The sequence below is a fragment of the Amborella trichopoda genome, chromosome 13 (assembly GCF_054954075.1).
Source record: "Amborella trichopoda isolate Santa Cruz 75 chromosome 13, AtrichopodaSantaCruz75HAP2 v2.0, whole genome shotgun sequence".
Lineage (NCBI taxonomy): Eukaryota > Viridiplantae > Streptophyta > Magnoliopsida > Amborellales > Amborellaceae > Amborella > Amborella trichopoda.
The window spans coordinates 2,832,236-2,855,183 of NC_142348.1; the positions used below are offsets into that span (position 1 = coordinate 2,832,236).

Here is a 22,948-nt window from a genome sequence, read left to right on the forward strand (position 1 = left end):
GATCTCGTAGACTTGAGGCACATTTCTATGATGTAGAGAGAGAAACGCGGGTTTAGAGAGAGAATGCGTTGAATGCTAGAGAGAGAGAAGAGTTTCTATGCGAAGAGGGACAAGACTTTAGAGAGAGAGAAGAGTTCTATGCTAAGAGGATAAGACTTTAGAGAGAGAAGAGTTCTATGCGAAGAGGGAGAAGACTTTAGAGAGAGAAGGGTTCTATGCGAAGAGGGAGAAGACTTTAGAGAGAAGAATTCTATGCTAAGAGGGAGAAGACCTTAGAGGGACAAGACTTTAGAGAGAGAAGAGTTCTATGCTAAGAGGGATAAGACTTTAGAGAGAGAAGAGTTCTAAGGGAGAAGACCTTAGAGGGACAAGACTTTAGAGAGAAGAATTCTATGCTAAGAGGGAGAAGACCTTAGAGGGACAGGACTTTAGAGAGAGAAGAATTCTATGCTAAGAGGGAGAAGACCTTAGAGGGACAAGACTTTGGAGAGAGAGAAGAGTTCTATGCTAAGAGCGATAAGACTTTAGAGAGAGAAGAGTTCTATGCTGAGGGGGATAAGACTTTAGAGAGAGAAGAGTTCTCAGGGAGAAGACCTTAGAGGGTCAAGACTTTAGAGAGAGAGAGGAGTTCTATACTAAGAGGGATAAGACTTTAGAGAGAGACGAGTTCTAAGGGAAAAGACCTTAGAGGGACAAGACTTTAGAGAGAGAAGAGTTCTATGCTAAGAGGGATAAGACTTTAGAGAGAGAAGAGTTCTATGCTAAGAGGGATAAGACTTTAGAGAGAGAAGAGTTCTATGCGAAGAGGGAGAAGACTTTAGAGAGAGAGAGAGAGAGTTGTGCAAAGAGAGGGTAACGAAGAGTCTCGGAATAAGAGAATTATTTTGGGAAAGGAGTATGTTTTTTTTGGAGCATAGAAGTTCTATCCTCTTCCGTAACCATCCAATTTTACTCGCTCACCATTTGATCTTAGATTTAATGTTTCAAAATATTTTATTTTTAAATTATTTATACAAATTATATGAGTATAAAATTTTGTATGTATCATTTTTTTATTCAAGCACACTTATAAAAAATAATTTTTTGATAAAATATAAAAATCAAGATACCTTTGAAACTTTCAGAAATATTTTGGTCATTTGATTTTATTGATAATATTTTTTTTATATATTTTTCACTAGTGCGTGTTTAATAGAAGAATGGACGTCCAAAATTTGGTGTCAAAACAATTTATAGAAAAAATATATATATATATAGAGACGTGACATTATGATTGGGGCAATTTTGGCCCTCCATTTAAAATTGACAGTTGAATAAGAGGAGGATATAACTTCTATGTCGTAGAAAAAGCATAGAGAGTTTACCCATTTATTGTTAAGAAAAATTAGGTTTATATCATATTTAAGAAAAATTATATACATACTGTATTTATTTATGGTAATTATGGATTAATAAAATTTTATAGGAATTTTTCAATAAAGCGTACTAGTCTAAGATTTACAACGTCGAATCGATATATTTTTTTCCTAAAAGCCCCCATGTCTTTTTTTTTTTTTTTTTTTTCTATTTTTCTCACTGTCCGGTAGTAAGAACATCGGCAATTTTGTTTTTTTATTTTTTATTTTTTATTTGTTTGAGGCGTATGTCAACCTTGAACTCCATGCTACATAGCTTGTTTGATAATTGAAAGATCAACGAGTTCCTAGCTCATGTTGACGGTCTGGCCAAAATTGTTGATATCGGAGTAATTGTAGTACGTTAGATTTTGTATGTTGTTTGGTAGATGGCCACATTTTAGACTCTTTCTAATGTTTGAGACATGGGCAAGTTTTCTTTGTGTCCTATACAACATAAAACTTATATATTTTTTCTTATCCAATTGTTTATTATGAATTGAGGGTTAATATTATAATTGTATAAAACTTATATATTTTTTCTTATCCAACCGTTTATTATGAATTGAGGGTTAATATTGTCTCAATTACAATGTCAAGTCTTTATATTATTTTAATTTTAATTTATTTTTATATAAAATATTTTGACACTATATTTAAAATATTTTGACACTATATTTTATATAAAATATTTTATATAAAATATTTTTATTTAAAATATTTTGACACTATATTTTATATAAAAAATTTTATATTAAAAAAATTATATAGTACCATATTTTATATAAAATATTTTGACACTATATTTTGCCCCAATCCTCAATTAAACTCGCTCTTATAAAATATATATATATATATATATATATATATAAAGGTTCCCAAAAAAATTAAATGACCAAAATACCTTTGAAAGTTTTAAGGGGTATTTTAGTTATTATATTTTATCATTATTTTAAATATTTTTATAGGTGCGCTCCAATGAGAAGATGGTATGGACCAAATTTCATATTCGTACAATTTGTATTACAACAATTAAAAATAAAATATTTTAAAGCTATCTAAGATCAAACGGCAAGTGGCTCATGATCAAATATGAATGGTTAGATTGTAAAAAAAACATTGATCTTCTATTTTATATGGGAAGTAGGGAAACCTTTCCCTTAAGACATCGAAGCAAGAAAAAAAAATCACAAAATACCTGCTCGAGGTTTCTATCACAAGAACGCAAAAGGGCATGTCGGATATTTTTTCCCTTGAAATAAAATAACAAAGCCATTAGAATTATCATACTTTTATGTCTAATACTGCGTTTACCATATTTAACCAAGGAGGGATGTCCAGTGTTTAAATCATCGAACATCCCATACTTAAAGCAATCCGATGTTGCGAATATCATACTGCTTGAGATATGCCTCCCCTCAAACTGGAGACCCCTGTACTTAAAGAAAAGAACAAAAAAAAGATAAAATTGTCTAGTTTAGAAATATTGGACCAAGGGGAAAATTTGACAAATAAAAGGTATTAGACCTTCCCGTAATTTTCCCATAAAATTGTACCAATAATTATATGGTAGGGACACAAATTTTCTATTATTTTATGGCGGATAAATTGTCTAAAAATAACCCAAATGATAGTTATTAAGGCAAATTTATCATAATACTCATGAGAGATGTACTATTTATTATTTTATATTTCAACATTATTTCAACCAATATTTTAGAACCCAATGATTTACGATACAAATCACCGATTTGGATGAGAAATAGACTGGGACTGAACTTATTATGGGATCTGGCCTGCTTCCTCTAAAATCCTATATTATGTGTATTTTTCTTTTTTTAACGCTTGATTCTTTTATTTTTTAGACCCCGCTCCTACAAACCCTTATTTTGATTATTTTATAAATATTTTAATAGTTGTTGGATCATCGATTAAGATCAATTTAAACATGATCAGGACCAGATCTAGCTATCCAATATGGATTTATGGGTGAACGATACCCCTACTAACCCAAGTTTTAGAATGCCAATTTCAACTTAAAATCAAGAGCATTTTTTATGGGTGTTTTGAATTTAAATCACGTAATATAGGAACATTGTTAAACAATTCATCTCGTATGGGTGTTTTGATATTTTTTCATTCATTAACAATGTAGTTGCCCTCATTGTCTATAAATTGATGAGAAAAATTCCGCTCTAGTCCCCCTCTGCCGCTTTTTGTATATATAAAAAATACATTATTTAACATTGGGTGCGGTTGGTATAGAACCTAGGTTCTAAACAATCAAATTAGAACTTACATTCAAATAGTATTGAGAAATGTGATTTCAAGATTGAAAATCATTGTGGTAGACTCAAAATATATTTTTATATTTATTTATAAAGTTAAAAACTTCAAAAATAGTGTATATCGATAAATTTGTGAAAACTTGTAAATTTTAAAAATTAACGGTCCAAAAATGCATTACAAAATACACAATTTCCAAACTTGAAATCCATTTTTTTCTCATGTTCATGCATTTGGATGCTGAGATGATCAATTTGAAGATATTTGAACATCAAAACAACCTCTTCTAGTGAAATTTTTGAGATAAGATCAAATTTGATTGTTTAGAGCCTCGGCTCTATATAAACTTTTTCTTTTAACATTTTACACATTTTCTATTATACTCATGATCATTTTGAAATAATAATAATAATATGGATAATATGTTAAGTAGTTCATACCTTATGGATATCTTGATAAATTTATATTTACAAATTTTATCACTTTTTTTTTTATCGTTTTCTTTTTTCTTTTGGAAATGCTCGCACATTGAAGATCCAAAATAGCACAAAATTCATAACTTTTAAATCGATTTGGAGAAACCCCATGACAACCTCACATGAACCATGAGAAAGGGAAGGTAAGTGTAGTTTGACTAATGTCAAAATATATTATATTCCGACGGGAGTGGAATGTCTTCAGATAAAATACCATTTCGAGAATTAATTTTAGAATCCTAAAATTTAGGATGTGACGTATTCAACCTTAGGTTAACCTCAATAAAAAAAGTTTATTAATTGTACCCTTTATACACTTGATAAAAATAAGATCTCGAGATTAAATGGAGACGAATTAATTTTTAGATGATGAGATCCAAGTGTTAAAAACTTAAATTTTAAGGTTCTTAAAAATAATTATATAGTAATTTCTAAGTGATTGCTATAATTTTAAATAAAAAATAATAGATACTCTCAAAATTAACTTTTTAAACATCCTATTTCTCAATAAATTTTTTCTCACACCCTAAACCTCAACACTATTTTTTTTATATTTACCCCGATTCAGCAAATCAACCGGTCCTTTCTCTCTCTACTCCCTCTCTCTCTCTCACCCTTTTTACCTGCGCTCTCTTCCCACCCTCTCTACCAGCCCTTTTAAACTGTGATCCGTGGGAGTATACTGTACGTGCTCGACTAATCTGTTCATCCATTTTAAATTGAACAAATCCTCCTGAAGAGAAATTACTGTGATCCCGTGGGAGTATGCTGTACGTGCTCGACTAATTTCAAGTGAAAAGAAGATGAGAAAGAGGGGAGGGAAAAGCACAATTTTTGAATAGTTTTGGATGCAGGGACACTATGGAAATAATAGGCGTTATTGGTTCATATTTAGTCCAACATTCTCTATCCCACTCCCCTACTCTATCTAGGTCTTCACAGACTTCTGTAAAACCCTCTCTCTCTCTCTCTAAACTCTCCCTGAAACTCACTCCTCGTCTTTCTCTCTCTAAAATCAGTCTCTCTCAGCTAGCATACCTTTCTCTCTCTACAGTCCCTCCCCTTCGCAGACCTTATTCTCTCTCAACCCTCGTAAAAACCCTCTCTGTCTTGGGATCAATCCATTTCCGATTGTTTGATCACAATTTCTGCGTGCCTCGTTCCTTTTGAAATCGCGCTCTCTCATTTCTGCATCTCTCTCAACCGCTTTTCTCACTTTTTTCATCTTTCTCTCTCCCCTTTTATCAGTTTGTGCACCTCGATCTTTTTGAATTATCTCTTTCTCTCTCTAAAATAGAGTGAGAATGGGGACGAGAGAGTCTTACAGAATGGAACTTCGTGCTGCTATCCACCAACTCGGAGAGCGTTGCCTCTACTCCGCTGCTAAATGGTATCCCCTTATAAACCCTTCCCCTCTCTCTCATATCTGTTTTATCGTCTTTTTGAACTTCACTTTACTGCTTATACCCATTCATTGTCATTTTCTCACCTCCACTGATTATCGCATCATAACCAGCATATAGTTTTGGAGATTCGTTTTTAGGGTTTCTCCATGCGACTTTATTCTCAAATATTTTTTTATGTATTCATTTGCCTGTCTCTGTATTTTGTGATTTCGTTGCATGAATGGATGGCTGCTCATATTCTTCCCTTAAATTATATCCATTTTCTTTATTTATATCCATGTGGAGGGAGAGAGAGAGAGAGAGAGAGAGAGAGAGAGAGAGAGAGAGAGAGTCCCGAACCCAAATCCAACTACTCAAGAACTCAAACCATTGGTGTGTTTTGTTCATTATTTCTACTTTATGTGTAGTTTAGTGAAAGTTGAAGTTTACTACTCTTTATGTGTTTGATATACAATCCTTTATCTTTTTTCTCTATCCACTATTAGGGGTTAGTTTCATTTGTTTTTGACAAACTTATGTCGGGGTTTGAACATGTGCAGGGCAGCCGAACAATTAGTAGGAATTGAACATGACATAACAAAAAGCACTCCTTCACAACATCGATTCTGTAGAGAGAGTTCGAGTATAAAAATGAGGCTCCGAAGGAATGAGGTTTCGGCTACCCCACCAGCTGGGGTCTCATATGTGGGTACCCCAATATTAGAGGAGGATGATATAGAAAATGATTTTTTTTTGTTGGCAAAATCATATTTTGATTCGAGGGAGTATCGAAGAGCGGCTCATGTCCTTAGAGGTCATAAAGGGAAGAAGGCCATCTTTTTGCGAGGCTATGCTCTCTATTTGGTACTGATCCATCTCTCTCTCTCTCTCTCTCTCTCTCCCTTTTAATTCTATGTTTTCTTTTTGAATTTGACAATTGATCTGGCTGTCGTTGATTTGGTTAAAGTTTTAATGGGTCGATGCAATTATATCTGGAAATTTGGAAGGATATTATCCCAGAAAAAGCACATTCCAATTAAGTTGAAGGGCAAGTTCCATAGGACAGATGTAAGACCAGCTAGCTTTAAACAATGGGGTGGGAATGTTGGGCAGGAAAAAAACAAGATACCCATAGAATGAATGTAGCAAAGATGGAGATATTGAGATGGATGAGTGGCAAGATAAGAAGGGATATAATTCGAAATGAATATATTTGAGAAAATTTAGGTGTGGCACCAATAAGCGATAAAATGAGCGAGAGTAAACTTAGGTGGGTTGGCCATGTGTGGCGTAGACCTAATACAACACTTGTTAGGAGGTGTGAGTTAGTTTAAGTGGAAGGTCAAAAAAGGGCAAGGGGTAGGCCCAAAAGGATATGGTTGGAAGTTCTGAGAAAAGATATGAAGACTTATGGTCTCAATGAGGGTACGATCTTTAATAGAGCAGAATGTCGGACTAGGACTTGTGTAGCCGATCCAATTAGTTGGGAAAAGACTTTGACGATGATGATGATTATCCTAAAAAAAATTGAATAGTAGTTATTGGTGAGAATGGGTTAGAATTGAATGGGTCACAATTGAAAATGGGCAACTATTAAACTATTAAAAAAGAAGGGCTACCCTTGAAGTTGCATTGTCGCTCATTGCTTTAAGTGCATCATATAGCATTGCTAGGAAATATTTTGATCCTCTCTCTCTCTCTCTCTCTATAGATCATCTATCTTGACAACTTGTAGTACATACAAGTGCTTGAAATGAAACAAATTGATTGTAACATGATATTCTACTTTTAGACAACTTTCTGCATGTACATGGACGCAATGCAACCTGAGTCCAGGTACTCCATCCATTAATATCACATTGCCAGATATCCACAAGAAAGATCATTCTTTCGTATTCCAGTTCACTTGTGGCATGCATGCATGCAGCAGATCAAAATATTTTATTCCATTATCACTAAGAAACCCACTTCGTTCTTTCCTTGTTGACATTATTCTCTTCTGAGCTTCATGACTCTTGTCTTCCATCCATACCCTAACATGAGGAAAGCTATCTTGGTTTTTTGGAGTTTCCTTTGTGTGTTGCCTTAGCTGCTAATGGCAATCTACAAGACCTCTGCCGGTTGTGTTGTTTATTATGGGGTTTCCTTTTAAGATGTTATTTTTCTATACTGAGTTGAGGGATAGTTTCTTTGACCCAAGGTTTTCTTCTATGCATTAATTGTGTATGTGTTATTTTTCTTTTTTCTTTTTCTAGCCGTAGTGGTAGTGTATTCTTAAACATCAAAAGTAGTACAGTAAACAAAGTGGGTATCAGGGATACGCTTGGCGTTTTGTTGTATATTTTAGTTCAAAGGTTTTATGTCTTTCTTGTAGTAACTAATCCTACTTTTTAGTCGTAAGGGGTTCTATGGACTCACTTAGCTGCAGAGTGGGCTCATTGCTTAGGAGCTAAATGTCTCAGGAGTCAGGATTGGATAATGAATCTATATGTTTCAATTGAGCTTCTACTTTTGTGTCGGGAAGCCCAGCAAGTTCCACTTGGAACTTCTTCTGTACCATGTAGAGAGTTGAATGGCTGCTTTGGAAGTGCAATGGACATCTTTTTCTAGGAAATTTCTTATGCATTGGAAGCCTACATTGGCTTCCACACCAGGGTATTGTATGCACTTTTCTAATGGGAAAGCTACAAAGGTCACAATGAACTTCTTGTAGAAAGACAATGGGGCTGTTCCAGTTCCAACTTATCAAGTGGTTTGGACAAAGTTTAAATGGGATCTCTTAGGTTGGTGCCATGATAGATATAAGGAGGTTCTTGAAGTTCTATTGTGGGGACTATATTGCCGATAAAAGTTGTAGAGGGACTAAGGGACATGTGATTATGTTTGAGATACCAGCAAGTCCATTTGTTGGTCATGTGGCTAGAGGGCAATAACATGGTTGGGTACGCTCGAAAGGAATTGTGAACAGGGTCTAGATGGAGAAACAGAGCTCCGTTTTTTTTTTTCAAGAGGTGTCCATTACTTGTTAGATTCCCTCATTTCCATTTTAGTGTAAGAACAATGGGTTTAAATTGGCTTAATCTTTTGAGAGGATGGATGGATATGTAGTATGGTATATGCGGCTTGAAAGGGATTTATATGAAGAAGAGTTAAATTGCAGGGTGTGTTTGCTTGGATTGTTAGCAAGCTTTACATATTCCTGTCTAGAGGGGAGTTAAAAGTATATGTTGAACTGTTGAAGTACACGTGTCTAGTAATACTTGTTAAATAGTCTCATAGTGTTTATTATGGAGCTAGGGAGTGGTTCCTAACTGTTCTATTGGACCATGTCCAGCTCCCTCTTGAGTTGTATATTTTTGGCTGGGAGTAGCAATGAAAATGATTATCAAAGGGGAACCAGCACTGAAGCCTCCAATTTGATAATCTGTAATTCTGTAGAATATGTTGATGTTGCAGAGTTTTGAACGTATATATTGCATTGGGGGTTCCAATTTGGTAAAATCTGTATGCTGTGTTAGTGTAATAGGAAATTAATTAGAACACCTTCCAGAGATGGAAAGTTAAAAAAAAATAAAATTTTTTGACGATAAATGCTTTACTCCACTATATGCCCCTAGAAATTGTATTTTTGTAGGGAATGTATCATGAAATTCTTATAGACAAAAACCAGAAAGGAATGGGGTTGAGGTCAAGGTGGTAGCACCACCTATGACACAGCTACCAGTCTCGGTTTCCATTCCTACCAATACTAAACCCTTTCAAAAAACTACCAACAGTTTCAAAAATTGCTAACACACTACTAACAGTTAACGTTCAAAAAAATAAAAAAGTTGGCAGTTTGGGGTTCCACCCAAAACGAAATATGCTGCCTGCATCTTAGGGTCCCTTTCACTCACTGACGCTGTGGTTTGAGCAGTAACATTTGATGTAGTTAAACTCCTTTGAGATGGACGTTCAGGCGCGTAATATAATATGCACTCTAGTTGAGAAGAAAGCATCCACATTTTTGACAGTACTATTTTCTTGTTTTCGTCTATAAAAATTTGATTACACATTCCCTCCAAAAAAACATTTTCATGGTACATCAATTTCTAGGGGCAGATAGTGGACTAAAACATTTATTGTCGATCTTGTAAGAAAATTTGTTATGTACTAGCAAATACTCATGCATAATACGCGAGGACTGAGGAGTTGTCTTTCTCTTCATGTCTGTTTGTGGGTGTAATGATGACGATATGATGATAATGATAATGAAAACAATATTAATTAAGCCTGCTTTATGTTAATGATGGATATGTTGCACATGCTATGCATGACTACAATATGGTTCTTTTGATCAGGTTCTAGCTATATATGACCTGTTTTTCACTTTACAAATGTCTATGTCATGTGATTTATATGGTCTGATCATTTCTCTTAGGGAAAAGTGCACTATAATCCAAATAGGTGATGTCACCATTTAATGAAATGATGGACCCTAATGGAAAGCGTTCGACCTGCAATTGTGGTCATTCCTTACCAACGAGGTCCACTGTTTCACAGATTAGCAATGACCCCTGTACTATGGCTTTTATAGCCCATTGGATTATAATATACTTCCCTTTTCTTTTAAACCTCATTTTTCATAATTATTTCTTGACCAATACTTCACCCTCCTACTGCTTTGTTGAAGGCTGGGGAAAAGCGGAAAGAAGAAGAGATGATCGAGCTTGCAGGTCCCTTAGGCAAGAGCGAGACTGTGAACGCTGAATTGGTCGGTCTCGAAAGGGAGCTCTCCACTGAGCGCAAGAAGGGCACCATTGATGCGTTTGGTCTATACTTGTATGGAGTTGTGCTTAAAGAGAAAGGGTGTGAAGACCTTGCTCGAACCGTTTTCGTGGAATCCGTCAATGAATACCCATGGAACTGGAGTGCCTGGTCAGAGCTCCAGTCCCTGTGCACCACCCTCAACATTTTAAACAGTCTCAACCTAAAAAACCACTGGATGAAAGATTTCTTTCTTGCTAATGCCTATTTAGAACTCAAAATGTTTAATGAAGCCCTATCAAAGTATGACTCTCTTCAAGGAATTTTCAGGTTTAGTGATTATATTCAGGCCCAAGTTGCCACTGTCCAATACAATCTAAGGGAGTTCGATGAGGCAGAATTGATATTTGAGGAATTGCTAAGAAGCGATCCTTATCGGGTTGAGCACATGGATATTTACTCAAATGTACTGTATGTAAAGGAATGTCCAGCCGCTCAAAGCTACCTGGCACACAAGGTGTTTCTCACTGATAAATATCGGCCTGAGTCTTGCTGCATTATTGGGAACTATTATAGTTTAAAAGGGCAACATGAAAAGGCCGTCTTATATTTTCGTCGGGCATTGAGATTGAACCGTAAGTATTTATCGGCATGGACACTTATGGGTCACGAGTATGTTGAGATGAAGAACGCACCTGCAGCAATTGATGCTTATCGCAGAGCAGTTGATATCAATCCTCGCGATTGTCGTGCTTGGTATAGTTTTGTATATTATTGTGTAGACACCACAAACACATATAGGGATTGGAAAATATATAATATTATTAGGATTGGACCAGATTTTAGAGAAAAGGAAAGAACAATGGATGTAATAGTAACAATATAGAATGTATCATAGGTTAATATTATTAAAAAAAAAACAATATAGCATGTATCACAAAAATGTTTATCCAACTTTATTTAATTGGTCAAACCGGTTAAAACATATTGGTTTGTGTGGTCGAAACCAATCAAATATTGATCTTGACTGTTTTCGAAACGAACCCAGGTTTTACTTCGGAGTAGACCGGCCAAGGCACCGGTCAGCGGTCTGACTGGTTGGATTGGTTTTGATGACTATGATAATAAGGGGACTATGGAATATCATTCTATGTTGGGGTCATGAACATCTGATAATGTAATGGATGGTGATGGATAGAGCAATACACCATTAAGGTTAAGTCATCACCTAGTGTGTGTTCCCGTAATTGTCATTATATCATTGGGTGGGCAGGATCCTGATGAACGATAGACTATAGCATACATTCCATCACATTTATTATGGGAAAGATAAATCACTACCCTTTTTTAGCATACTGTTTGGCTACAAGTAACATCAGCTATCTTTTGTCTACTATGGCTGGCTGATGTCAATTGTTCCTCCACTCTAATCCGTCAGTGTTTTCTTCAGTGGAAGAATAGTTCACATCTGCCCTCTGTGGTTGGCAATAGAGGGCTCATATTACTCATAGCATACGGAACAATCTGCCAGAATAAATCATAGTACACAAGCTCTTCACTCTCTGCCACACTGCCACTTTTCTGTTTAACGGTGTATCTTTTATGACCTACATGAGGACATGTTCTTTGGCTTGTGTCTATTTTTAATAGGTATGGGCTGGGGCAAACTTATGAGACAATGGCGATGCCCTATTATGCGCTATATTATTTTCGGAAGTCTGTATATTTACAGCCCACCGATTCGCGACTGTGGATTGCAATGGCACAGTGTTATGAGACTGACCAGTTACACATGCTTGAAGAGGCAGTCAAGTGTTATAAGAGGGCGGCGCACAATAACGATACCGAAGGAATTGCCATCCATAGGCTTGCCAAGCTCCATAGCAAGCTTGGGCGCAACGACCAGGCGGCCATATACTATAAGATGAATTTGGAGAAGATGGAAGCTGAACAAAGAGAGGGGCTGGAAATGGTCGAGGCGCTCCTCTTCTTGGCCAATCATTGCAAGACAGAGAATAGCTTTGAAGAAGCGGAAATGTACTGCACCAGGCTTCTTGACTATTCAGGGCCAGTGAGTTTTCATATCTCTCTCTCTCTCTCTCTCCAATGCCATGGTTTTTCTTTATTGATATATAATCAAAGACGAATGCAAATAATAAAACTGATGTTCTTGAGGGAAAAAGGGGGTTACGGGAGTAACTGTGAATTCACCTTGGGTTGAAGGTTGGGATCACAATTAAGGTGGCCTCTGCATTTCAAATTGGATACCCAAAAGTGTATTAGCATTTTGTACATTTGGATTTGAGGAGGACCAGGGGGAATGGGTATCTTTTATCCTCTATTGAGGAAGTTTAAATATGGAATGTTTTTGTGATACTTTGTTCATGTCTTTACTTGCTGTTTGTTCCTCCTTAGGTGAAAAACTAGACTCTCATTAAAGAGGAAACAATTGGTACGATGATAGTACATTTTCAGGCTTAGGATATCCAGGATTAAACCCGGATAACCAACAAAAGTGTATCCATAGGACAGAGCTTTTCGCACTACAGTCTCTCTTTCTCTCTCTTCCTTGTCACTCTCTCACACACACGCACTGACCTGCATGCGGATCCTTGTGTACACTCCATTAATTTGATTTGTTCTTCTTTCTGCAAATATCTGCCACTCTTCTTATGGACTCTCATGGTTTCAGGAGAAAGAAACTGCTAAGAGCCTTCTTCAAGGGATGAGAAGTACACCACCATCTGGTTATCTATTAACAAACATGGATCATTTTGCTCCATGAGCTCGATATTTCCACAGGATCTAAGTCTTGTTCAGGATTTGGGGTGATAGGTGTTATTTTTTATGTGCAAATCTCACTGAAGGTTGCTTTTAGTTTGCACTTGAGCTCAAGAAAATTATCTACTAAGAGGTACGACTCCTTCAATCTCTCCCATTATGTAACATCAATCCGTGTGGGGCAATTTTAAGAAGAAAACAAGAGCTCTCCTTGCTTGTTACCAGAAAAAATTCATGTCTATATTGGGTATTTGGCTCTGAATAAAATCAGATTTCATCTGTTGCCTACATGATCTCTCTCTCTCTCACACACACACACACTAACACTAGCAGAGGGCTCAAACTTTGGGATGTTACTTGACGATGGCTGGCTTGACAAATTTGGCTCTCTTGCTTCACAATCGAACTTTGAATGTCATACCATCTTATCTCTTCCTCCCTGAATTACTTTCATGTTTCCTATCAATCATTTGTGGATGATAACTTCTAGTAGAGATATCATCACAACGTGCTGACTTTTTGTTCGTGAAGCAAGTTCCGTTCTTACCATAGGTAGGGGGATCCCTTCCCCACTGAATTACCGAAAAAAAGAAGCAAGTTTCGATATTTCTTATAGGGAATCACTCTAGTTGAATGCGAGAGTTGCAGGGCCATGCTCGATTTAAGGAATCCAAAGGGATATGAATGAAGCTTGCGCACTCTCTATGACATCTTTTACGAATTGCTGAATCTTAGAGACCAATGATGTCAAGTGTCGGAACGGAGGAAAAAATATAGTAAGTGGAAGGACTGAGAAGGCCAATTCCAGTGCAAGCATCTTCAATGTAAAGTTATGGTACCCGTGGTTTTATGCACGAGATGTATCTGCTTTCATCAGCCATTGAATCCCTTCATACTTGTTGAAAGAAATGCTTGTGGACACAGGAGGGGTGGAGAGAGAGAGAGAGAGGTGGTGTCGGTGGATGAGGCTATCACCTATCAGGACGTCATTTACAGAGTTGAAGGTTCTTCGGATGATTATAGCTATCCACTCCTATAGTTGAATGATGCAAAAGTCAAAGGCCGATATTTCTTAAGTAGTGTTATTAATGAGGGTTTCTGGTACATGTTCAAAAAAAGAATGAAGGTCTTTGGTAAGTACGCCAAGTGGCTTGAATCATGCGGCTGCCCTGGTTTTCAACAGTTTCAGGAACCCAAAAACATCAAATTCATTTTCAGCCCAAACCATGAATTTGGAGCTCCATGGATACTGTAGATGTGATATTCTTTGAAGAACTGAAATGGGCAACCCAGGAAAAAGAAGAAAATAGTAGATAGGAAAGTATATAATGAGACTATTTTTTTTGATACGAGGTGGTCAGGTCATAATTAATCTTGGCCATTGGATGTGAAATTGGGTGGCTGTATTTATTTTATTGACCAAACTCAAAGTTCAAAAGAAATTTAAATTTTTTCAAACATTATGACACACCCAAGCTATCAGATTTCACATTTGTTGGTTGTAAGTAATTGTGATATCGATTAATTCATTTTTCCTTTATTTATGATTGTGGTAGTTGAGATTCATAAGAAGTTTGGGCCCATGAAATTCATTTATAAAGTGGATTTTAGAATTGTTGACTTACTAAAATAGATGCACCCGAGGCTGCAACTAAACCCTCTTGATTGGATTGGTGGTTGAAATGTAATTACTTATTTATTTATTTTTGATAAGATCACAATGACTTTATTACTTAATCAAACCAACGATTACAGTGAAGATGATAAACACAATAATTAAAAAGATAAGAAATTGAGCACCAAAGATGGGGTAAACACTCCATCCTTAGCAAGCCAGCCAACCCTTTCATTCGCTTTCTTAAAAACATGATTGAAAGCCACAACTTTATTGCGACAAATATCCAAAGCTTCCAACCAAAACCTTTTCAAGCTCCAAGGTGGTTTACTAGATCTGGACATCCAGTGTCCCTTTCCACCAGCCATGTGGATTGATCACAACGACCTTTCAACAACTTTAAACCTTGAAGCATAGCTAACATTTTTGTTTGGTTTGCCGTAGTTATCCCACATGGACCACAAAGTGATTATCTTTACACCTTGATAATCTCTAACCACACCTTTGAAACCGGCACGTCTTGGGTTTTTCAAAGAATTGCTATCAAAATTCAACTTAAAATATCCATGATAGGGTGGGGTCCATTGACATCGAATACTGGGTTTAGAACTTCGTCGGTGTAACAAACTCTTCACATTAAATCGAACACCAATATTTGAAACCCCAAAACATTCCTTCGAAGAAGAAAACTGCAACCAAACATTTTGAAAAATCTTATCTTTCACACGATCTAACTCCCAACTGAAGCCCTAAAAGATTCGCTTGTGTCTCTAACAACACTTTCCAAATGATTAAAGCTCTGAAAATCTGCCATATCATCACCTTTTTTTAGGCAAAGAAAGAATCGAGAGTTGATCTATCAGATCAACATGATGTGTCGGTAAAGGCATTTGAAAACCAATAATTTGAAAGGCTCAGATCCACAACACTGAAGTAAACTGACAATGAATGAACAAATGATCTCCAGTGTCTTCATCATTTTTATGCAACAAGCAAATATTAACGATTATTTTCCCCTCTTCCGCCAATTACTTATTAATATGATTTATGTGGAGACATGTTTTAAGTTTCGCTTTACGATTTATGTGGAGACATGTTTAAGTTTCCCTTTTGAAGTCAAGGTGTGGGTCGTGTCATAGAGATGTTTTTCTATTCATTAGGTACTTTCCTTTGGAAGAGTTCGTTAATTTATAAGGTGTTTGTGATGATATTTGAGAGAGAGAGAGAGAGAGAGAGCTTGGGTATTGAAGTCATGGAGTGAGATTGTTTAATGTGGGTTATTGGAATGAGGGTGAGGGAGAGGGAGAGGGAGAGGGAGAGGGAGAAAGAGAGAGATTGTTTACGGTGGGCTATTGGAATCATGGGAGGAGAGAGAGAGAGAAGGGAAAAGAGAAAGAGAGATTGTTTAAGGTGGGCTACTGGAATCATGGGAGGAGAGAGAAAAATAGAGAGAGTGAAGGGAAAAGGGATTGTTTTTAAGTTGGGATATTGAAGTCAGTGTGTGGGTCGTTTTTAACAGAATTGTGCATGTGAAGATATTTGAGAGAGAGAGAGAGAGAGAGAGAGAGAGAGAGAGAGAGAGATGGCCCTTTTCCAAAGGAGGATGGCTAAAGAAGAGGAAAATACAGCCAACTGATGATGATCATATTAGTACTCACAAATAAACATGGATCAATCCGCAAATGAATAAATCAAATAATACAATATCACCAGTTTGGAGAGGTGGGTGGTGGCAATGGCTCGATCAGGTCGAACATATCGACTGGAAAATCATCAAAAAAGCCGTCTGGGGTTGCCAGGAAATCCTCATCCCCTCTTATCTCTTGCCTGAATTCATGTCCCGGCAAGCCTGTAAAGTTCTCCTCCGCAAAAAAGGGAATGGGGTTCGAGTTTGCAGGCAGTAGATGAAGGTCTAGAGGGGGCTCTTGGATTTGAAGCTCCGTTTTGGGCCTTAGTTCATGAAGGGATGGCTTTCTTTTTAAGATTGGGAGGTTTTCTCTCACTAGATCTGGCAGCTGAGGTGTGGGAATGACTTGAGAGAATGGGGTAAGTGGGTTAGGTCGGCAAAGTGATATCTGGTCTGAGGAAGCTGTGTTAATCACTGTTGGATTCTGTAATTAGAGAGAAAATAAGAATGATAGCAAAAATGAGAGAGAGCAAAAAGAGGTGAGAATACATTGAGAGAGAGAGGTTAATTGTACTGTTGGAGGCTGAAATTAGAGAGAGCAAGTAAATAATGGTTGCCAAAAAGAGAGAGCAATAACAGGTGAGAATACATTCTAGAGAGAGAGAGGTTAACATAGAGTTTAATAAAGAGAGATTAATTATCCACAGTTAGGATGCTGCATTGGTTTGTATATACCATTCAATAATGGTGTGAAGGCCTACTTTCTCTAACTAGAAAAACTCTGTCCCTTCTCTCTCTAAGTTGTCAGAAAAGCTTTGATTAATTTTAGTGGGCAAGTGGCATAATAAAAGAAAAAAAAAAAAAATGAAGTTCTCTTTATTCTATACCCAGACACCAAATCTCCTTCCGTTAATTTTTTCCTTCACGTGGCTAAGTTACCATTATTTTTTTAAGGAAAAATATACAATATGATCGATTATTTTTGGTACACGGAGGTCACAATTAATCTTGACCATTGAATTGGATGTGAAATTGAGCAGATACATTTGTGTTAGAGCTAACTTTTCAAAGCTTATGATACACTTAAGCTGCCAAATTTCATATCCCTGGTTACACGTAATTGTGATATCCGTGTAACAAAGGTAAATAACTCATGTATAGAATTTCTTTTTTAACCATTTATTTTTTGTTACGACCTAAAATAAATATCGTACGCATTTTTCTTTCTTCATGTAAATCACATAAAAATCTTCTATTGCTAAATTTGTGTCACAAGAGAGTGGCAATGCATCAGGCAGCTTGGTTGGCTTGATTCAAAACAAACCAGGTTAAGACCGCTAAATTTGTCTCGAGGGCTGGACCGAGACTGGTGAGAGCCAGAGGTCATAGCCCAGCCCTGCTCTGCCCTTTCTTTTGTTTTTCTTTTTATAAATATAAAAATAAATATAGTTAATATTTAATGGTACGGCATGTGGCTGGGCTGAGCAACCTAGCCCAAGAGCAGGTTCAGCCCAGCCTAGGCCCTGTTGGCTTGGTGAGGCCATGGGAGGCCCTCTAGGGTCCAAGGCTGGCCGGCCCTAGTGCGGGCCATTGCCACCAATTATCTCTTTCTCTCTATCTGTTACCTGAAAGGTCACAAAATCCTCGAAAACCGGTGCCTTTGCAGCTGGCTCACTGCTTCCGATCAGTGGGCGTAATGCTTTACATGGCGGAGGTGGCGGAGGGAGCGGCGCCGCCACCTGTAATGTCCTAGCAAGCCTCTTTTGCCTCGTGCTCCAAAAATTCTTCACATCATTATCTGTGCGGCCGGGTAAATAGGTAGCGATTCTTGCCCATTTATTCCCGAATTTCGCTTGTAACTCGATCACAATTCGCTCTTCTTCAGGTGAAAATTTGCACCCACTAAAAGCAAATAATGCAAAAGTAAAATAAATACGAATTATTTATGGTAAAGAAACTTCTAAAATGCATAAATTCTTAAAATGACTATGATGCCCCTCATTTTCTTTTGGACAGTTTAGTAGTATGAGTCAAACTTGTGCAAACTTTAACGGCTAACGACTCCCGTCTAAGCCTGCTTCTTACTGTACCTCTTTTTATTGCAAAATTGTCGAGCGTTAGCGCTTGACAATTTATAATGATACGTCCTAAACTCAATTCCTATCAAGGGTTGGGGCCCTCTCCTTACTTATTCGCTCAAAAAAGAAAAAAGAGTTTTCAATTATCTCGTGTTAGTTTTTATCAAGCAAATTAAAAGCTTATTTTTAATACATAACCACTCGTAACTGTCAAATGCGAAATTGGCAAATTGAAGCTTTATTTCCAATACACAACTACTCTCAAATGTGAAATTGGATGGTAAGAGGTGTTTTTCGTTTTGCACAAAGCATGAAAAGATTTTCTAGAACATTAACATCCAACGGTAATTATAATATTCTTATACCAAAAATAAAGTGTTATTGCATAATTTTTTGTGGAACTGTATACAAAGAGACATTTACTTTTAGTACAAGGAGGTCACAATTACCGTTATCCATTAGATTTCAAAATATGAAGTTGTAAGAGCATCATTGATTAGATCCAAAGTTCAAAAGAAAAAAATTCTCAAACTTCATCAATACCCCAAACCTTCCAATTTGATTTCTACATACAATCCCATTTCTCTTTTGTAAAAAACAATGTAAAAATAATAATAATCTGGTGGGTAGCACCCGTCACCCATTGGTTCCGAGTTGAACTTACTTGGCCAATTTAAATAAAAAATAATGTAAACAAGGTTCAAAAAGTTTAAACAAGGTTGAGGATCCTCAAATCCTTCTAAAACCAATATTTGTATCACATTAAGGTGTTACTTAATATGATTTTAGGGTGGTTTAGTTTGAGATCCATTCACCAAGGTACTTGGATCGGTCATCCAACTGTTTTGAGTTATACAAGGAAAACGGACATTTACTGACTTTTTAAATTTAAACCCTTCTAGAATTTTTTCAGAATTTTTTTTTTTAAAAAAAAGAAGTATTTTTGGAAAATATCTTTGCTCTTTAAAATCGCCAAACAGCATCATGGGGTGGATTGAACCCGTGATCTTTCCGACAATAAAACTGCTCTCATTATCAAAATCTAAGAGAAAACAAAAAACGGCCTGCAATTTCATTCTAATGTACAAAAAAAAAAAAGGAAAAAGAATACCCCCCAAGCTTCAAAACAAAGAACACTATCATACTACATGTAGCACACTGTTTGTGTAATGCAGGAACTATTCATCTCCACCGTCCATCATCGAGAAGGGATGTTTATGAATCACATGAAGCATACAAACACTGCACTACATGTACTCACAGTAGAGGACCTCAATTTCAGAAATAAATGAGAAAAAAATAGTGAGAAATTACGTTTTAAGGTCGGGCTTAAGCTTGTTAACCCATCGCAGGCGGCAGGATTTGCCGGTTCTCGGTAGGAGACCCTTGGATCGAATGGCGCTCCAGTCTCGGGGGCCATGATGTCGAACATACTCCAGCAATATCTCGTCTTCCTCAGGCATCCATGGCCCCTTTCTCATCGCACCGGCATCGATCATTTTTCTGTGAAAGAGGACATTTTTGGTTGATTAGAGAGATACTAAAAAATTGTGTTCTTTTTTTGGCTTTGTGTATGTGTGTGACTGTGAGAGACAGGAAAGAAATTTTCTTGTTTTAATGCACAGAGAGAGAGAGGTTTCTTACCCTCTTACTTGCAAAACACTAAACCAAAGTTGCTCAAAAGCTGTTTCTCCCATTGAAAGCTTGAAAATCAGCCACTGGGAACTCTGAGTTACTGTTTATTCCTGAACCCAACTTCATTTTCTTGGATTCTTCTTTCTCAAATTACTAGATTTTTGCAGGCATAAACTAAATTTTTGAAATGGGTTTTCAACAAAAAGAAGATTCAAACTAGAGTAGAATACGAAAAACTTCAGATAAAAAGGGTTGAGAGAGCATTTGAATCCACACAAAAGCTTGAAAGGCAGTCATGAAGTGAAACACTTAAGTTTCAGCATTCTTAGGACTTGGGGTTTTTGCAGAAAATTTGAAAGAGCTTTTGTGGATTGAGTGGCATCTTAGAGGGATCGTGCTCCTAAATTTGGGGAGAGAGAGAGAGAGAGAGAAAGTTTGAAGAGAGAGAATGGGGTTTTGAGTAGAGAGAGGGAGAGTTTAGGTTTTAGAGAGAGAGAGAAGTGTTTTTATACTTTTAGAGAGAGAAAGACGGTTAATTCTGTTAGTTATGGAGTGATCCACCACCCCCCTTCCACTACCCATTTCCCCATGTTTTTCTCAGAGAAAATATATGTCTAGAATACCCCCACTCTTTTCTTATAATGACTATAATACCCCTGGCCTTCCGCTTTATTTTGAAAGCAAAACTATGTTAGAGAGAGTGTTGACTGGGTCAATATCCGGATTATGGCTTGACTAAAATATTATCCATTAACAATTTAAAATCCAATATAATTTAACATGCATTTTTATGTAATTTTAGCAAAATATTATTAATAGCATGCTTATTGTGAATGTTTTTATTAAGTAATAAAATGAATCTCCTAATTCTTTGTCCTAGTAAGAAATATATAATATGGCGATAATAATTCAATTTTTTAAGGAAAATGTTTATATAAGGTTGCAACCTTAAAATGTAGAACTACATAAGTACGGATTCACTAGTTTTTTTAATGTTGGAAAATCCTCTAATTGATCATCATCACATCAAGATGTATGATTATGAAAAAAAAGGGTATTTTGAGTCCCATAAATAGTGCATCTTACAACGCATTAGCTAGACCGTCAATTTTCAAAATTTTTATATGTTTATAGATATACTTGATTTTAACTATTTTTGGAGTTTAAAATTTTATAATTAGATATAAAAATAGATTTTGAGATAATCTTGAAAACAATTTACATCAAAATTATATGTTATGATAAAATTTGAAGGTGTGCCTTAATTGGATTGTTTAAGGTTGCAACCTTATGGAAACCACACCCATTTTTTAATAATTTACCATATTTAATAAAGTTGCACCTCAAAAGCCCATGAAAAAATAGGAAAAATTGCGGATACCCTCCAAAGTAGACTTTCTAAACAACCTCCCCCCACCAAATTTTTTTTTTGTAACTTTTATTTCCAAACTAAATTTTATAGCAAATATCCCCCCTTTCCCTTAGGTCATATTTTTTTAGACAAAATGCACCTATCACCCCCAAGTCTCCCACTACCCACGCACTATCTCTTGTCTCTCGGTTTGGTATTCACCTATCTCGGTCCGGCACATGCATGGCTCGTTCCGATAGCTATGGTTTGATCCAGCGTTTTAAAAAACGCCGAGTCGAACCGGACTCGCCCGGTTCGATTCGAAAATCGCGAAAAAGGGACCGGATCGGTGAAAAAATCGGAAATCGTCCTGTTCTAGAGAGAATCGGACGATTCCGCATAGTGACTCGCCGATTTACTGTGCAGAATCGGCGAGTCCGTGAAGAACACGGGTTGCACAGTGTTCTTCACGGATTCTTTGAAATTTGTCATTTTTTGATCATTTTTCTTGTTTTTTTTGGCATGTGATCTGATTTGCAGGCTGTAAACAGCTTTATTCAGCTTTTTCAAGGATTAAATGGTGGAAAAATTTGTTGTTTTTGGATCACGAAAAATTCGGTGTTTAGGGTTTCTGCCTTTTCTGAAATTTCATGCCAAATAGGGCATGAATCTTTCAAAATTTGTAGCCATTTTGATCTTAAAGCTGTGAATCAAAACCTTTTGTTACTAATTTGTGATAATCGTTGAGAAAAACAGAGTTTTTTGGAGATTGAAGGCTTCGGTTCACAAAATCAGGTAAGAACTTTTGGTTTTTTTTTTTTTCGCCATTTGATTTATTTCACGGCATATTTTGAACATAATGAGTTCAATAATTAGGGTTTTTAATCTTTATTGTGTCTAGTATGATTTAAAATTTTCAATTTTACGTAATCTGGTCAATTACAGCAAGAAATATGATATGAACACTGAGATGTCTGCGGAACCAAATTCCGCTGTTTTTTTTTTTTTTTTTTTCCGGCTTTTGATTTTGTTTTCATGATATATTAGAAATAATGTGTTAAAAATTTAGGGTTTTGATTCCTTATATTGTTGTTTATCAGAAAATATACTCAATTGGATGTAATTTATTCACTTAGAGGTGAATTTTTGAGTTAAAATCGCTTATGTAAAACGACTATGTGAAGAAAAGAATTTTTTTTTTTTTTTTTTTTTTTTTGTAGCCCATGATAGAATTTTTTGTAATCCATGATCGAATTTTTTGTAATCCATGATCGAAATGTTTGTTTTTTTTTCTTGTAATCCAAGATCGAATTTTATTTTTTATTTTTTATTTTTGTAACCCATGATAGAATTTTTTGTAATTCATGATCGAATGTTTTGTAATCCATGATCGAAATGTTTGTTTTTTTTTGTAATCCATGATCGAATTTTTTGTTTTTTGTTTTTTATGTAACCCATGATAGAGTTTTTTGTAATCCATGATTGAATTTTTGTTATCCATGATGTAATTGTTTTTTTTTTTTTTTGTAATCCACGATCGAATTTTTTGTTTTTTTGTTTTTGTAATCCAAGAT

The 22,948-nt window shown here is 36.1% G+C and overlaps 2 protein-coding genes across 3 annotated transcripts; one reads left to right on the top strand and one right to left on the bottom strand.

Annotated features, from left to right (window-relative positions):
• Positions 1 to 5,053: 5,053 nt before the first annotated feature.
• LOC18428225 (anaphase-promoting complex subunit 8) lies at positions 5,054 to 14,536 on the top strand. 2 transcript variants are annotated; one of them, XR_002279976.2, is made up of 6 exons: positions 5,055 to 5,546; positions 6,102 to 6,405; positions 10,214 to 11,043; positions 11,938 to 12,358; positions 12,980 to 13,201; positions 13,717 to 14,536. XR_002279976.2 is itself a non-coding variant. In XM_006837262.4 (5 exons), exons 1-5 carry the CDS (start codon positions 5,461 to 5,463, stop codon positions 13,070 to 13,072), a joined length of 1,734 nt encoding a protein of 577 aa, XP_006837325.1. In that variant the 5' UTR covers positions 5,054 to 5,460; the 3' UTR covers positions 13,073 to 13,356. The 2 variants fall into 2 exon arrangements, 1 of the variants encoding a protein (XP_006837325.1); XM_006837262.4 differs by lacking the exon at positions 13,717 to 14,536 and having other exon boundaries at positions 5,054 to 5,546; positions 12,980 to 13,356.
• A 1,770-nt stretch (positions 14,537 to 16,306) lies between these two features.
• Positions 16,307 to 20,502, bottom strand: LOC18428224 (transcription factor DUO1). The gene is made up of 4 exons (XM_006837261.4): positions 20,033 to 20,502; positions 19,703 to 19,891; positions 17,936 to 18,212; positions 16,307 to 16,794 (listed from the first exon to the last, which is right to left on the bottom strand). Exons 1-4 carry the CDS (start codon positions 20,083 to 20,085, stop codon positions 16,390 to 16,392), a joined length of 924 nt encoding a protein of 307 aa, XP_006837324.3. The 5' UTR covers positions 20,086 to 20,502; the 3' UTR covers positions 16,307 to 16,389.
• Positions 20,503 to 22,948: the final 2,446 nt, after the last annotated feature.